Source organism: Cloeon dipterum, chromosome X, assembly GCF_949628265.1.
Source record: "Cloeon dipterum chromosome X, ieCloDipt1.1, whole genome shotgun sequence".
NCBI lineage: Eukaryota > Metazoa > Arthropoda > Insecta > Ephemeroptera > Baetidae > Cloeon > Cloeon dipterum.
Genome location: NC_088790.1, coordinates 9,087,027 through 9,104,478, shown reverse-complemented (window position 1 = coordinate 9,104,478; position 17,452 = coordinate 9,087,027). Strand labels below are relative to the sequence as shown.

General features: G+C 39.2%; 1 protein-coding gene across 1 annotated transcript in view; it reads right to left on the bottom strand.

Moving 5' to 3' along the window:
- CrzR (corazonin receptor) overlaps positions 1-17,452 on the bottom strand; it is a 37,217-nt gene that overhangs the window by 3,868 nt on the left and 15,897 nt on the right. The window contains exons 4-5 of the mRNA XM_065493885.1: positions 15,064-15,247; positions 127-338 (exon numbers count right to left, since the gene is read on the bottom strand). Of these exons, the coding sequence (XP_065349957.1) occupies positions 127-338; positions 15,064-15,247 (396 nt within the window). The remainder of the gene's footprint in view (positions 1-126; positions 339-15,063; positions 15,248-17,452) is intronic.

The following is a 17,452-nucleotide window of genomic DNA, read 5'->3' as shown; positions in this document are numbered from 1 at the left end:
TGGATATATTGAAGAATGTCATTTGCTCATTTACAATATTCTCAGTGTGTTAAATGGTTATTCTTCAGCTAAAGCCTGAATTAAGTTTCCTTAAGAATTCAATGGAAATTCGAATTTACGTGCTACCTGGTTGTCGGAGTCGTTGAACATGTAGTAGATCATGCGGACGTAGTAGGGTGTCCACCAAAGGACGAAAGCGGCCAGGATTACGATGGAGATGCGTAGCGACTTCATTTTAGCCCGCTGCATGAGGCGGCGCCGGTTGAGGTCCGGCGCCGCCGTGAAGCGCCCGTTGTTGCCACTCGTCTCAATTTCAGCCTTAAACAGCCGCTCGCTTCCTATAGGCACAAACGTAAATTTTCTTTATTTCATCAGAAGCTTATTACTTTTTTTGTAAAATTAAAAGAGCGCTTAAATTGAAACCTTATAATATTAAGCTATTTCATTGCTTGTTTGTAAATTGAATTTGCTTGAAACTCCAATAAGGATTCTTTGAGGAATTTGTGCTCTCTGCTTGTTCTTTGAAATGATACCAAGAAATTTCGCGTTAACTTGAATGCTGCTTGTCAATGCAATAGATAGCAAAACAATCCTAACGCAGTCCAATTAGCAGATAGCTCTTGATTATTAAAGGAATAGTTGCGAAACCGTGCCATTGTTAGTTGGTCGCTGGAATCTGAAGATTCGCGTGCGTAACCTTGTTAATTATCTCCAACTGAATTTCGAAATAGTTGAATTCCTGATAATACAAGTAATGAATACTATGCAGAGTCATCAGTTGGATTTAAAATCGTGTTTTTCTGAATTGTTGAGCTGCTCCATAGAGAGAAGTCAGTTTCTTTTGATAGCATCTAAATCCTATTAATTAACTGTAGAATTCCTTTCTATATTTATCTTTTTAAAACGCCTTTAAAATACACGATTTAATTCAAGTGTGTTTGGTAATTTAATGCAGCAAAACCGATGGGGTGAATATTTGTAAATTGTTTCTGGAGCTGTGGAATGGCTTGGCATTTGCAGTTAATGGGAGTTGCCTCGGCATCGAGTCAATTCGCGAGCACGAGAGCGGTTGAATTGTTTCGTTTTTGCATTGCAAATGTCGGCGGCGAGAGAACTTTTGTCGCGCGCTCGGTTCCGTTTTCGCTGTGGATTTGTACTGTCGGCGAGTTTGGGGGTCGTGATATTCCGCGCACGGCTCCGCAGACTCACTCAATTTGCATGATCTGCAAAAGTGCGTGCCCGCCATAAATATTCCATAATAACATGAATTCGCAAGGCACGTTTCACGGCCGCGTCGAAAGTCGTCACGACATTTTATAACACTCAATGTAAAATTTATAGTCCGAGTTCAATGACTTTTGTTTCATTTTTATGAGCTTCTATGAGTTTTGCTACAACAAGCGTATATTTTAATATTGGGTGAACAAATATATTTTAAATTTTATACATACTGCCAGGAGATTTCAATTCAGATTTTTAATTTGAAAATTGATTTTTTTCTTAACACAAAATATGAAAAACGTTCTCAGTTCTTCAATTTAATTCTGTTAGTTTTAAGACAGGCTCGAATAATTATTTTTTAAATTTAAATGAGTTAAAAAATGGAATCCTCAATCTCACGCTTGCTGAAGTGCTAGATAACCTTTTTGAAAATTTGAATTTTTCTGCCTCTGGAACATGTCTGCGGGAAAATGAATTCATATATTTTATTAGAATATTCCATAAATTTCCCAGGACAACGGGCGGACAGTCATCTTGCCATCTTTTTGCGAAGTAGAGAAAAATGCCGACGTTTCGACCTTTTACTCTAGCCTCTCATCGCATTAAATATGGATTCAGAGGGCAGGAGGGCACCAATCTCACGTAGGAGAATTTTTAAAAGACTTCCCTTTTAAAAGCCTGACCCTTTCTAATTTAATCCAGAACGGTAAAAACAAACTTTAAGCGTAGGTTTAACGATGAAACTACGTGCTCTGCAAAATGTTTTTGTATTTTTAAAAAAGGCCATTATTTTTATGTTTTAAAGCAACAAATCCGCTTGCAAAACCTGTGATGGATGTGAAGAGGAACATTTTGTGGTAGCAGTTGTTTCCGTTGTTTCGGCCCCTATCAGGCTCATCTGCGGAGAGTGATTGGCAAAACCATAACCATGAACCACAGAGGATTCTTAATTAAATAATGCTGTTGAAAACGATTAACTGCACTTGATTAAATGTTCGATCTGAACATAAATAAAAAAGCCGAAACCTTGTGAAACACTGCCACTCACCGTCCCTGTGGTGAAAATTCCATTCATTATTCAAAGCTGTTTCAAATGTTTAAATTTCTGCTTCGTGTATAGGACTTAATATCTAGAGGGGAAGTTTCCACGCATTTTAACTAGTGTTGCCTAATATATTCAAAGAGGATTTTTGCCTAGAATGAGTTTTCCCTTTTGAGAATTTGATTTAAAAACTAAAAATCACAATTCATAATATCACGAGTCATGGCGAAATAAAAGAATAGTTCTGCAACCGATAGGGGTTATTATTTCTTTGCTTGGTGTTTTCCAGCGTGAAATTTGAATGTGTGCATCTGGCTGAGTCAGCTGCAAAACAATGGAAGTGCGGCTCGAGGGCAATAAAGAATACGAATAGTCGACGCAGAGCAGCAAAGTGCACGTCGGCTTTTTATGGAACTGAGACGCGGACAAATCGGCTTTCCGGCGGGCGTGTGAACTGCATGCATTATTCCCCATCCAGAGCCTAAATCCACACGCTGCCGCCGGGAGGGAAGGAGAGAATGAAAGGCAAATGGAAAATGGAGTGCGGGAGTCGACGGCCGGCCCGTGGAAAAATATGAGAGAGGGAAAATCCTTCAATTATTCGAGTTGGATTGAAAACGAATGCGGACGACACGCGCGGTCGCAAAGGAATTTCTTTATTAAATTATTTCGCGCTGATGAGAGAAGAGGCTGTAGCGCGACTGATTTTGAACTCCAGTCTGCTTGGAAAAGTTTATAAAAATTGTCGTTTTTTTCCTTGAGAACCTTTTTTGCACTTTACTGTGAGTTCACTTTTTACTTTGTAACTTCAGGCGGCTATTTAATGAAGCTGTTTTTGTTTTAGAAGGTAAAAGAGATATATATGTATTCACAACACAAAATGTGCGAAAACGTAGCTTAAAACTCACGCATAAAGAAATTTTAAAACACGGCACCAAACAGTCTCAAACAAAGAGCATTGTCCGTTTCAAAATTAATGAAATTCAGACTGTCGTATGAAGTGGCATGCAAAATATTTTGCTTTCGATGTTCTTTTGAGTTTTTCACTGCCGGTGACTATACTGACGCATTTGTTAACTTCATAGATAACCAGTTACTCAAGGCCACTGAAATTGAGCCCAAATATTTCAACACCCTAACTGAAGTTGAAAAAGGATCCCTCATTGCTAACTACACAGTTTCGTTTTAACTATTTGATAAAGGGACTTACCACTCCCGTGCGAGTGAGAAGTGTGTGTGAATGATAAGTGAACCAATTTCTACCACATTATATCATTTCCTGATCTGCGATAAGAACGATCAAAGTTTGTCTGAAGCTGCAGAAGCCAATTTTGATCTCTATAATTTATTTTGTCTGTAGTAAAATTACTGTGTTTAACGAAATACTCAAAACAACTAAGTCCGAGGGAAGTTAAAATTGATCTTTTCTTTCGGTTCTTTTATTACGTTTGAAGCCCTTATCAATTATACCCTTGATTTCCATCTCAAAATATACTATATAATAGGAAATTTGTGAAAACGGCTTTGCTGCTTACTTGCAATTTGGCGAATCAAAATCTCATAATCCAGAGCTTTTGCCTTCCGGATATGTATTTATGGTAATAACGTTCTGATGATAGAGAGCCCGAGGAGTGCTCAAAACGTTTTCCCTTTTCCTTTTTGACACATGCATGTGTCAAGGGCATTGTTTTTCGAGGGAGAAAACCTTTGAGGGACAAACGCGTAAATGCAGAGTGGATGATAAAAAACGCGCGCGCGGCTTTTCAGTCTCGAGACTCTCTCAAGAGGGTGCGCGCGTCCTACTTTCTTTCTCTTATCTCTCATTTTGCAAAACGGCGACAGGAGCGTTTGAAAAGGAAAAAGAAGGGCGTAATCTGCCGAGTGCATATCGTTCGTTTCCAACTTACTCTGATTAAAATTTGGTGAGACAATTTGCGTGAAAGGAGTTTTAAAAACACCGCTGGGTTTTTTCCCAGCTGAGACCCCAATTACATTTCATGCGTGTATATGATTTTGCAACCACTCGCCCAACAAACAGCTCAAACTTTTTTCATTTCAACTCTGGCACTTTGCTCCCATTGTCAGTAATCAAACAATAGAACTGTTGGAAAGCGTGATTGGGCATTTTTTTCTGAAGCTGGATGGATGGAACGAGACGAAAAGAGTACTCTGCATGTATAAAGTGTTGGAAAAAAGTGACCGACAAGCGTAATTAACAACGAAATTTGCAAAAACAGTGAATTGTTGTTGGGAATTCTATTAAAAACCATAATCATGTGCTCATAAAAACTATTTCAAAAGATGGGTTTATTTACCAGGGCCCAATCTCATTTTTATGGCACCATTGGTGTAAATTTGGATGAAAGGATATAACGGGGCGGGATACTATTAATTTGGTCTTTGAATTTTATAGAGGAATTATATAAAAAAGTGTTAACTTTTTCCTCACATTATTTCTTTGTTAAAGAGCCAAATATCGAGCTAAAAAATAATCTGTCTTCACCAGAATGTATTGCTTTTCAGGGGTTGCGCAAAAAATCGATCAACAAATATGGCCCATACGGCGTGAGAGTGCAAGTCTTTTGTTTGTCGTAAAAGGCGGCGACCATAATATTTATGTCGCGGGCGAGCAGGAAAAATTATTTGCGTTTACGGCGCAATAAAGAGCTGCAGAAGAGCATTTCCGTGCGACTCGCTTGGGTGGGTGGCGAAAACGGGCCACGTCCCCGTCGCTCGGTCCAGGCAAACAATAATTTTATTTCGCGTGACAATCTCGGCGCCATTCAGTGTTTCAAAAAGCAGCTGCGTCTTCTGAATGGCATCATTAGCGCCAAATTCCGCGTATTTCCTGCCAGCGTGATGGTTTTAGGAAGTTTGAGAATCGGGCTTATCTTATGAATTCCGGGTGGAGATACATTATGCATTCTGAGAGCCCTTTGTTCGACGCGCGTTTTTCCTCGTTCGACAATGACTCTCTTATCTCCGACGCTCCGAGTCATGCGTCGAAATGTTGATAAATTGGATCGGCCGTGACGTGAAAAATTGCGCCGCATTAGCTCTTCCCGCTTGGAATCCGACCAAAATGAGAGTGAACAAATAAATAATACGGCTTCATTTCCAAATGAATTGATATAGCCACTCTGAAAAATATGAGGCCATAAGAGGCAAGCGTTGAGTAATAGATATCCAAAAATTGTTGGCTTCTTTTCTTCTATGCATTAAAATTTGCTATACAGAAAATTTGCGATGAATTCTTTTAACCTTTACTTGAAATAATAAATAAAAATGAGGAACAAGATACAAGTTTGCCGTTTATATTTTTGAAAAAAATCGGGTCATTCATTCCAGAACTTCCTATATTCAAAAGAGGAAAAGATTTTCTAAATTTTATAATTTCTTGAATTGGTTTGTGTTTCCAAAGAAAAACAAATTCATTGCATAAAGGTGCGAGCAAAAAATGTATTTTTGATTTCAAGTATGTATATTTAGAGCTCCTAAATAGTCTTGAAATACTATAACTTAATTTTAGACGGTAGAATCATTTATCTGGTTCAATTTAAAATGAGTAATCTCCAAAATTAGCCTGCAATGACAGAATTTTCTCGTTTCTGCTGTCGGAAGCTGTTAGAAACAGCTGGGAGTCCGCAGCAATTTCCGGTTTTCCTCTGCATTTCTACCGACGTGCAACAGACAGTAACGACTCGAATAAATCCTGCACAGGCCAGCTGCCGTTTGGACGAACGCAATCCAATTAGCCTGCTGCGCCCGTGCATACGTCCCCCATGGCAAATTGCGTTTCGACTGCTGCCCCTATTGCCCAAATCAAACAACGGTGGTTCACGCAGCCGAATTCGTGCGAGGATTAGCACACGCCGTTCGATTTCCTTCTGCCAAACGAAGACAACAGATGGGTGCTATTAAATGCAACTCTTGTCTAAGGTGCACTTTACTACATCAAAGTAGCAAAATTTCAAGAGCGGAAACTTAGTTATCCTCTGTACTGTGAATTCTCGTGACCCAGATTGAACAGATTCTCCGGTTCAAAAAGCATTTCAAACGCAATTATGCAGCTTTCAGCCAAGAAGTGCACAAGAAGGGCTTATTTTACACAAGTGAAAAATATAATAATTCTAATAGAGGAAGAGGGGCTTAAAAGTAGAGATGCAGCTGAATAATTGACGATGAAATCAGTTAAAAAGTGAAGCATCCTTCCCTGAGGCGAGTTCGATTCTATTCCATGTGCAGAAATTTCTTGGAGCGAGGCGGAATTCGCAATGGCGAAGAGAGCAAAGTGAGAGCGGCGAGAGTGCCAAGTTTGCAATCAAGCTGATCGAGAGATAGGAACACAGTCAGTGTGTGTGTGATTTAATGAGAAGACAAACTTCTCCTCCGGTCCAATTAAATACTCGTCTGGCAGCTTCGAGTGGAGAAAGCACCAACAATGATTAATCTTGATGGGAAAATGCTCGGTTCAAGTGTTTAGACGTAGACACTCTTCTGCACAAAAGTAAAGTCAGAGGAGTAACTTTGCAGCAACTATATAGGGCCCAACTGCTCTCTCCGAGACCGACTGTTTTTATTTGAGAACAAAGCAGTATGCGCACAGTATTGGAGGTTTCATTTCAAACTTTAGTAAGAGGGCTCACTTCTAACACCCGTAGATAATTTTTCAATACGCAAAGTAAACATGCCTCAGCGACAATTGTGTTTAAACTGAATTTATTTTGTCTGGATATGGCAATGTATGGGGCAAAATAGCCCTGCAGAAACATAATAAAGATTACTTTGAAACTAAATATGGAAATGAGAATTAAGGCGCTACATTTTCAACGAAGAAGAAATTTTCAAGAATAATTTACTTTCTCCTGTATCAGATATAAGACGAGTTTTTTTCGGTAATTTTCCCTCAAAAAACAACCCAAATTTTTTATCTATATTTGGGAAAATAGTTTGGCATAGAACTAAGTTTCGGAAAGCTTATTTTTTAAATAAAGTGGATAAATAAAACCCTCTTGTGTGTTCTCCTCTTGCGTGCTTAACTCAACAAACATGCTCAGGCAGCTAGCTACTCAAACTTCTTCCAAATATTGTGCTGATTAGTGTCTCACCATAAACACGTAAGCCAACTCCCCAGAACTTGTTTTTTATATTATCAAAATACAAGAGCTGTTGGATCCATGAAAACATGGACAAAATTTTCATTCGATCGCTCGCGCCGCTATAGTTGGTAAGAATGGAGATGTCCAACAAGCCGGAATAGCCTTAATATGTATATGGAGTTTGTTTCTAACCAACAGTTCGGCGTGATTTGTACGGAAAATGCTTCACATTTTAATAAAAATTGTTGAATTTTGACGAGATGTACCGTTAACATTCTTTCATTAAAAGCAAAGTAATCACGCCCTAAATATGGAAATGAGAATTAAGTTTAGTCTTGCGCTACATATTCAACAAAGAAGAAATTTTCAATAATTTACACATAAGACGAGGTTTTTTCGGTAATGTTCCCTCTTAGCAGTGCAGAAAACACAACCCAAACTTTTTATCTATATTAAGAAAATAAAATAAAATAAATAAATTTGGCTTAGAATGTAAGAACACTACTTCGGTTTCGGACAGCTAACTATTTGCGTGAATATTATAAAACTTTTACTAAACAAATATTTTATACTCAGGCAGCTACGCAAACTTCTTCCAAATATTGTGCTAACTATAGTGTCTCACCATAAACACGCAAGCCAACTCTTCAGAAGTTCCGTTTTTTTTATCAAAATAGAAGAGCTGTAGGAAAAACATGGTCAGAATTTTCATTCGATCGCTCGCGCCGCAATTGTTGATAAGAATGGAGAGGCCCAACAAGCCGGAAAAGCCGGTCGAGATGATTTCCAGCGCGCTTGTATCGCTTTCGCCGACACCTCCCTTTCTCTTTTATTAACCCCGGCAGGGTTTGGGCCCCAAGAGGATCCTCCCGCACTCGCTAACAAGTTGCCTTCAAAGAAAATTTTCCCTCTTGGGCGGCACAGACCCCAGAAGGGAGTTGGACTAATTTCGAAATAGCCACTAATTTGGCCGCTCAAACCGAAAGCAGTGCCGCATTTGTGGTTGGATCGGAGGAGCAGCGACTCAATTAAAGCACCCGCATGGAAAATAAAAAGCAATCGAATCACTTTCCGGGCCAGAAGCGGCACAAATTGTGAAATCGGTGCGGCGCAGGTGCGGTTTTATTGCCTCTCTGAAAAATACATATCCATCCCTAACTGGGTTTGTTTCTATTTGCATCAAATAAATCAGGAAAAGAGCGCCCAAACAGTTATAAAAACAGTGATTGGAATACAAACGAAGATGAATTTAGTATCGTGTTTATGCGTTCAAGCTTTAAACAGAATAAATTGATCGATTTGCTGTTCAAACAATTATTAATTAGCGTATCGAGTTTAGCTGACGGGGATTTCCTATATTGCTCATACAATCCAGTCTTTCCATGAATTTTATTTAGCTTTATTTAATATTAAACTATTTCCAGAACGTCTTTTTTACGTTTAATATAATCAGACATTGGCTCATTTTCAGCAAAATAGGGCCTAACAAAAACATGTTTGGAGATTAGCTAAAATCACCCAGACACGCTCGGAAAATTCTCTGTGAAAATTTGCTCGTCGCACGCATGGTATTTATTGAATTTTTACCTATTCACCTCACGCACGTCCCTATAGAAAAGAGAACCTGTTCGGCTGCGCATATTTATTGTCCACGTGCAAATAGCTTTCATGAATAACCGCTATTTTTTACTCACAAAGAGTCTCAAATTTATACCACCATGTCGTTTAAATGCTGAGCTTTGATTTTATTTTTACTTGAAATTTGGAAATTAAATTTCTTGAAAGTAAAAGAAACTGACCAATTTTACGCCTAACGAAGCAAATGCATGGTGAGAAAGTGAATAAAATAAGTGACTCTTTTCGACAATGATTCATGGAAAAAAATCTGCTCGTGTCTAGAGCCCAGTGTCAAAGAGTTTATTAGTCCGTCAAGGGAGCTTTTCGCTGTGGCGTTTGCTCAAAATTAAACACAAATTTGAGTGTTGCAAACATCGCACAACATTCAAAGCAAAAATTTAAATTCAATCCTTTGTTATACTCGCAATCGTCGCTGTCACAGTGCTTTACATCATAGAGAAGGTTTTATGTGTATCATAAATAATACTATGCTCTCGTGTGCTTTTGTGAACAACTTGTGGACACTTTTCTGTATTTTGATTGTATTTGTAATTGGATGGCACGGTATGGAGGTGAACTATGTCAATAGCCAATAAAATGTTAACTGTCTAAAATTTCTCCTACAAAATCATTTTTGACGCGGGAAAATTGTAACACGTTCTTTAAACAATGCGGTAAGAATTAGATCATGGTGTCACTGACGACGTAATCAAGTTTCTTTACTACGCCAAGAATCCATTTATCAAATCTCAGTTTGGCGTTGAAAGCTGGTCGACGCACACAAGCGAGAATTGCGACCGCCACGGATCAGGTTTGATACGTTTTCGCGGTGGGACTATAGCCCGGAAAATTGCTACGTTCTATGGTCGGCGTGGCGGATGCAAGGAAAACATTGTGGTTGGCCGCGAAGAATGAGTTTTCCAGGCGACTTGCTGCTTGTAAGTATACGATTTCGCTTGGTCCATCGATCGGCATAGGAAAAATATTGGCAAGCCAGCACAGATTTATACATTTGCGGCCGCACACTGATCGCCTTATATTGGATTTACTCATGAAATATTTAGCAGCGCGCACATTGTTTGGGTATACACGGAGAGGGTGATCCTGGAAAGCATTTCCGCTCGTCTCCAATCATCTCATCACTCCCAATCATCTCCGTTCGTCGACAATGACAGGCGGGCAGAAAACCAATAGTAATATATCTCTCGACATCCGACGTTTGCGCCTATATACTCTTACCAAAAATACCAAGAATAATCAGCTTTCGCAGAAAGAAATTCGATTGTTCCAGGAATCCGCCTACGAACACCGATCTGATGCAGTTTCGCTGTACAAATATAACCAGGTTCATGGAAAAATATAATTTTGGGACTGGATCGGATGTAAAAAACCAATTATTTTTCTTCTTGTAACACTGAAATGGGGTTTCAAGGATGTGCAAGAATATAAATGTTTGTGGTAGAAAATTGGCAATATTGAATGCTATACCTCCAGAGTTCACAGTGTTTTTTTCTGTTTAAATAAAAGAGACAGTGAAATAATTCATGACCAGTGACAAACAAGACCAATTGACTTTTACGGAGTGCTCTCTGAGAATCGAAGGCCGGTCGTTTGTGTTTCCGTTACATTTTCCCTGTGAATGCGGAGACGATTAAATTATTCATTCGCGCTCTTCGGATCGTCGCACATCGGCGCAGAAAATTCAAAAATAAAGTTTACGAGGCGTCTGGGGTATGCAACACGCGTGGCTCGCGAGTCGGCCGAGTTGCATAGAAGTGAGCGTCCTTCGCCGGAGGCAATTCATTCTAATCAGCGCCCAGGATCAACTCTGCGCGACTTTTACTGCTCCCAATGCGTCTCCACCGACGACAAAATTCCGCGCACGTCAGAGCACACAATGCAAAATATTTCTTATTATCACTCCTCGTTGGAGCTGAGCACAACTGCGCAATTTCGATTTACTTGATTCGTTTCAAAACATCTGTTTTAAATACCATTATTTTCCTTGAAGTAAAATCAATATATCTCTTTGATTTTTACTTAGCCAAGCAGGTTCTTTAATGTTTGTCTTATTAAATTCTTTCACGAATGAATGAATGAACTATAAAACAGAAAATGGAAATATAACACACAAAATATTTCTTGCGTAAGAATTGCTTGAGCGTGTAACTGTATTTTTTTAATGAAACTCCAGAATGGATTTTTTTTTTCAAGGAGTAAAATTTTCTTTGATAGGGCAGCAGAACCTTCAATGAGGTACACTTAAATTTTCCTTCTTGATTTTAGATATTCAGGAAGCAGAGTAAATTTTGGTCTCGTGAATTTTTGTTGCAAAGGGAATAAAGGATGGGTTTAGCAATATTTTGTCATTACTTCTCTCGTTTATTTGTGATAAGAAATTATCGCAATTGATCGTTTTCAACTGCCTGTGATTCAGAATAATCTGCAGTACTAATCCAAAATCCTATCCTGTTTTATACATTTTGTTATTTTTTATAGGTTATAAATGTTGATTTTTAAAAATTAATATTTTTGCAAATCATGAAAATAGAAGCGTCAGGTTTAGATTGGAGTGGAATCAGGTCAGCTGAAAAGCAAATCAATTTGTCACTTAGTAATCGGATTTATCAATTCGGCAGATCACCCTTGGCGCGACGAAACTTCGCGCTCGAATCGAGATGCAAGCAACAAGTAGAAACACAGACTGATGAATAATTCAGTTGTTTGTGTCGATGGCCCAGAAAGAGGGCGTCAGCTGCCTCTGCGTGACCTCGTGTCGATTGCGCGACAAATGAATTTTTCACCTTGCGCGACGCCACATGCACGCATTTTCGGAAAATTTGCTTCTTTACGGCTGTCATTTGCGCAGCGGAGGCACATTTTCCGACTCGCGCCGTGGAGTGTAATTTGGAAAATAATTTCACAGCGGAGGCAGACGCTGACTGACGCGCAGAATAAAAAGAGTCTGCGCAGGTTGCGGCTTTGTTTTCCAGTTGGAATTTCCTCTCGTGCGAAAACTTGCTCTTACTATAGTAATACGAAAATTTTCATTCCAGGAAGACGAAGCTCCTTCCGTCCTCCCTTGACAAACTCAATTAGCAAAATCTTGTTTTCCCTACAGCTCGCTAGATGTTTTCAAATCTTTGCAGAGCCTTTGAAATGAAGCCATTTTGTTTGTGACAATTTTTTTAATTGAAAACAAATAATTAGTTGGCACAACATATCCCTTTAAGTTTGAGGCCTGGGAAGGAATAGAATTCAGGATTGAATACGCGCTTAGCGACCCGCGAAATTCCTTCCTCCGTCTGCTCAAACAAACGGAGAGAGCAGCTTATATTATGTTTGAGGATATTCGGATGCATACCTCGGAATTAATTTATCCGAGCAAGTGCTCACTGACGCCTCGTATTGTTCAAACAGAATTTTCGAAACTGGAAACCCTCGCGGCATGACATGCTATGACAAGCAGCGGAAAATTTGTGATAATACATCTGAAAATACAAAAGCTTTATTTACTCTTCGAAAAGGATTATTTTTTTAATAGCAAAACAAACCAGCCGATTTAAATTTGGTTTACACCACAGAATTGAATTATGCGCTGATTTACGCCTCAAAGAACTCGATTTAATATCTAAATCAATAATGAAGTGTGATCAGAATGGAATTTCCGCAAAATAAAAAATCGGCGTCTTAAAAAAGACGGGTCGTGCGGCGGTCTAATTGGCTGGCTGGAGGAAAAATTCGGCTAATCTGGTCGAGGAAAGCGTTTGCACGCGCCGCACGACAGGAGGCAGTCATTTTTCCGCTCGACTTGATTCCCGACTGGAGCAGAGAAAGCCATTAGACCCGAATAGGCTGCACTCCCAACCCTATAAGGTCAAATGGCAGCACTGGCAGTAAAATGATTCGAAAAGGTGGGCAAGAATAATTAATTAAATTCTGAAAATGGAATCAAAAGTAAAAATTTAAATGATTCAAACGGAGGAAAGAGAGAGCTGTCAAAACTGCTCGTATTGCAACACAACTCTATTTATATATCCATGGGAGTTAGATTTTTATTAATCTACTTTGATGCAAACGACGTTCAAACTTCTTCATGCAGTTTAAAAAAAATGCGAACTATCGTCTCCAGCGTCTTTTCCTGTTGACCGAAAGAGCCTGATATATTCTTATATTTCCTCGAACTGTACATGCATTATTTACTGCATCCCTGGTGGCACGAAAGCCGGGAGATTGAGAAGCTTTCAGGTGGGAAAGCTGGGCCGAATTTACGATTCAAACCCAATTTCCGGCGGTCATGAATACCGCACGAGCAGAGATACTCGCGGTTTAAAAATTTTGTTTATCCTCATAGGTAATGTTACGATCAGCTCGGGCTTCTAATTGCCCAACTAAGATCGGAAATGCAATTTCCCACGACCGTGACGCCCTTTTTAACCTTGTTTCGACGGCGATATGCCACACGCGGCGACATCCTATTTTATCGCACCATTTTTTCCGATTGATTTTCCATCGCCGCAAGCCATAAATGATAAAGTGCGCCCACACGCACTGCCAACGCCGGCACCACCTCGTCGAAAATGTTTTCAGGCAAAACAAGCCGTTTCGAATTTCATTTCTGTGCTCCGAGTGTATTCAATTTCTGCTCCCCCAATCAAATGAGTTTGTGACGCGCGAGCAAGGAGGATATGAAACAGACCGCTTATATCTCGAGGTTTGACCTCCGAGCGCGTAATGAAAGCTGTAGTTCCATGTTAGAACTAAGTAAGTTTCTTCGCTTACCAACATGAGTGTAAAGTAACCGCACACACGAGCAGTTCTGCTCTCATTGCCTGCTTCTGCAAACGACGCAGTTCTAACGAGGGTTCTGACCGTGCATGACGCGCGCTGCACGCAGATATTTAGTTTATATGTCATCCCAATTATTGTTTTGCCGGTATCAAGGAACTTCTTAGAGGTGTGTTATTAAAGCCTATCTCAAATGTTATTTATTCAATGCTCCATCATGCTGGCCTGTTTTCAGTGAGAAGCAATGTCCAATTACGAAATTACACACCAATGGAAATCCGAGAGAAATAACTGCAACATGAGGCTTGAAATATTAGTGATTTTTAGTTTAATTCGTTTAATTTAAACACAATCTCGATGAATGAGTACAAACTGTAGTAAATTGTACGTAGGAAAATTCGCATTTTCAGGGGCAAAGCCGACCACAGCAATGGATTGCACGTATTTTTCACATTAGATCTCATTATATTCCAAGCCCCAAAAGACGCTGGATTTAACAAGTAAAAGCTAAAAGAGCGATACACCAAACATTGAATGAATTATATAAATTTGATCTTTAATTTACACTCAATTTGGACAAAAAATTTACCGATTTGAATGTTGATTATTTTATGCATTGGCAAAACAAGAAAAGATAAGTGAATAAAGCTTTACAGGCCAAGAAATAAGAGAATTATTTTGCATTGTTGTCTATATAGCAAGTAGTTAATTGAGTTTACTGCCCGTGAAATTTAGCAACAGTTTATCTCTATTATAGCTAATAACGAAATCAGGGCCAATTAAGTCAAATTTCAGCATTTTGCTTAATTCCTCGAAAAATTAAACTATTTGCCAATGATTTTTTGCTTGATTTTAATTCCTTTCTTCACGATCTATCAAATGGTGTGCAAATTACGAGGTCAATTTGCCTCCTGGCAAAATAAATCCTGATTTTCAATAAAGAGACGGTATCCGCCGCTACATTAACATGCAAACTTTTAAGCCGGTTTTATCGCAAAATATTTTAGTCAAAATTAAAATATCTTGCTCTCAAACGCAATTTAATGTAACCAACAGAGAGTGCACATTCTTTAATTTGGCATAATATGTTTTCATTTTTTTAATCGTTTTGAATATATGAACATTTCATTTGAATCGCAATTTTCTGATTGGGGTTTGAAAGTTTTATCGGGTGACGGAAAATCACTTTCATGCACTTAGTGTCGATCATCCATTCGACCAAAAAAGCTTCTATCTCAAAAGTATTTGTGTGTCCATTTGTGGAGTGAGTTAAAAGGTTTGGGCTGTTGTACTCACGTGCAATGGTGAAGACTGTGCTGAAGTAGGTGCACACGAGCACCGACAGCGGCAACACGAACATGAGCACGAAACTCATCATGGTATAGGTCTGCTCCTGCCACTTCTTGGTGTACGTCCCGTGGGTGACGCACTGGTAGAACTCCTCAACGAACGGACCCTTCACCACGTTGAAGATCAGCATCTGCCACACACAGTTCATCACACACCAGCTGCCATTTGCAATTCAAATCAAGACTCTTGAAAACGGCAAACACAGAAATGGAAAAAATAAACAAATGAATATAGCACACATGGGAAAGAGATGAAATTTCAATTAGGAAGGTGAACTTCAATTACAAACCCTCTTTGAACTTTACAGTGAAAATTTACAATCAATTTTAAAGTTCAGGTTTTTCCTACCAAAAGCTTGAAAATGAAAAAGGAGAATTGAGGCTCTTTTCCTTGCATTTGATGGCAAATTTCAAGTGCCTTTTGCAATAAAGTTTGGGCTAAAATAACGCGCTGGCGGCTGATACGATAATAAGGAGCAAAGCTCATAGAGTTGCGCTTTGCGGTTAATCCGGGCCAAGATTTATTTCACCCTGGCTGCAGAAAGGGCGGCCGGCGAGGCATTTGGACGTGATCCAACGATCAAGTGCTCGCTTTGCTTTCAGCTCGTGTCGCACCCATTTTGCACGGCCCAAGTTGCATTCTCATCACAGACCCACTGCCCGGCTGCAAACACTTGTTTGTGTCGTTTTCCGTTTCAATTTGTAGCTGAGCAGATACCAGAAAAGCTGTTTCCAGCGAAGGTCTACAAAACGGAAAAGAGTTGGCGACCGAAAGAGTTAGAAGTAGCTGAATTCGTTATTTCATTATGTTTTAACAGTTATAAAATAAAATTGTAATACACACTTTCGGCATTGTATTACGTCATGCTCTACGAAAATGAGCAATCAAGCATGATCGCTTTCAGTTTCTTCGGTGGCATGTGCGACAGGTAAAGTTGAACAATTTCCATATTTAGTAATCTTTAATTTTGTTAGTTTGAAATGTTGGCGTGTTGTTTAGATTGCAACAATCGTTATTGATTGCAGCTAACAATTCCAATTGGTAAATTTTATTTTTGTGTGCAATATTGAACCTACAAGGACACACCGAAACAGGTGTACTGTATTAAAACAATTCATTAAATCAATGAGGATATTTGAAGCCATATTTTCAATTTTCCGCGAAGAACATAAAAACGTTCTTTGAAAAATCGCATTTACTAAATCACCGCGGCTCTAACTTGGCAAGCTGACCACAGCAATTAATCACTTGTATCTTTTTCAACTTTTCTTGCTCGAAATGGCTAAAAAATATTTTTGGCAGGAATGAGCAAAAATCTATGTGGTGCGAAATTTGAATGACCGTAAATTATCTGAATTTTTGCACTCCTTACATGCAAAAACATTTTTAGAAAGCCAGACAATTTTCACTACTACGAATATTCATAATCTTTTGGATTGTGATTTTATGTAATATAAAATCTTCCACGATATCCACTTCTTGGCTTTTACAGTTGATTAATATTTTGACATATCGTGCTGAGCAAAACTGCGCCGGAATGAATTCTTATACAGCTTGGTGCTTTTCTTCAACATATATGCCAGTGGGGGGCGACATTATGCGCAACCTCGTTGAGTGACGACGCACTGAATTATAATTTTGTCGATTGAACTCAAATCAGAGCAACATTTGGAAGATTATTTGATCAAGATTTTATTGAGAAGATATTTCAGCAGGGGAAGAATTCTGGAATTTTCGAGAGGCCAAACACACACACAAAGGCTTTTGTCAGCTCGACGTAGTTGTCCTGTGCACTGGCGGCTTGGCTAGCAAAAGCTCCGCAGGGCCGGAGGTGCGTTCCATAAATTTGGCCAAGGGCCGAGTCGCAAACGTTTCCGCACAGCCAACGCGAAGAAGTACGGCTCCAGGCCAGAATGAGTTTATTTTATGTTCCATCGCAATAATGAACACCAACAGGACCAGCCTAGGGTGTCTTTTTGTGGTGCAAGTCATGTTAGCGTTAACTAGAGGCTAATTTAATTTTACATTTACAAAACCACGTTATCTCTCACGAGAACTTTCATAATTGAACAAAACAATTTTAAAAGTTAAAAATAAGAAGTCATGCTTTTTCTTATAGATAGGAAATTTGATAGTAGATTTTTTTCTAGATCTCGAAAAAAGCAGTTTGGACAGGCGGAACAATCAATTAGCAGTTGTCAAAGTGCGAGAGTGCTTTTTCCAAGTCTGCGACGCCGGCGGGAAACGACTGGGGAAAAGCAAAAAGCGGAATAGAGGTGTGTGCGTGTGTATTTATTTGTGTGCGGCGCGTTCAAGTGACCTGGGAGCGCAATAA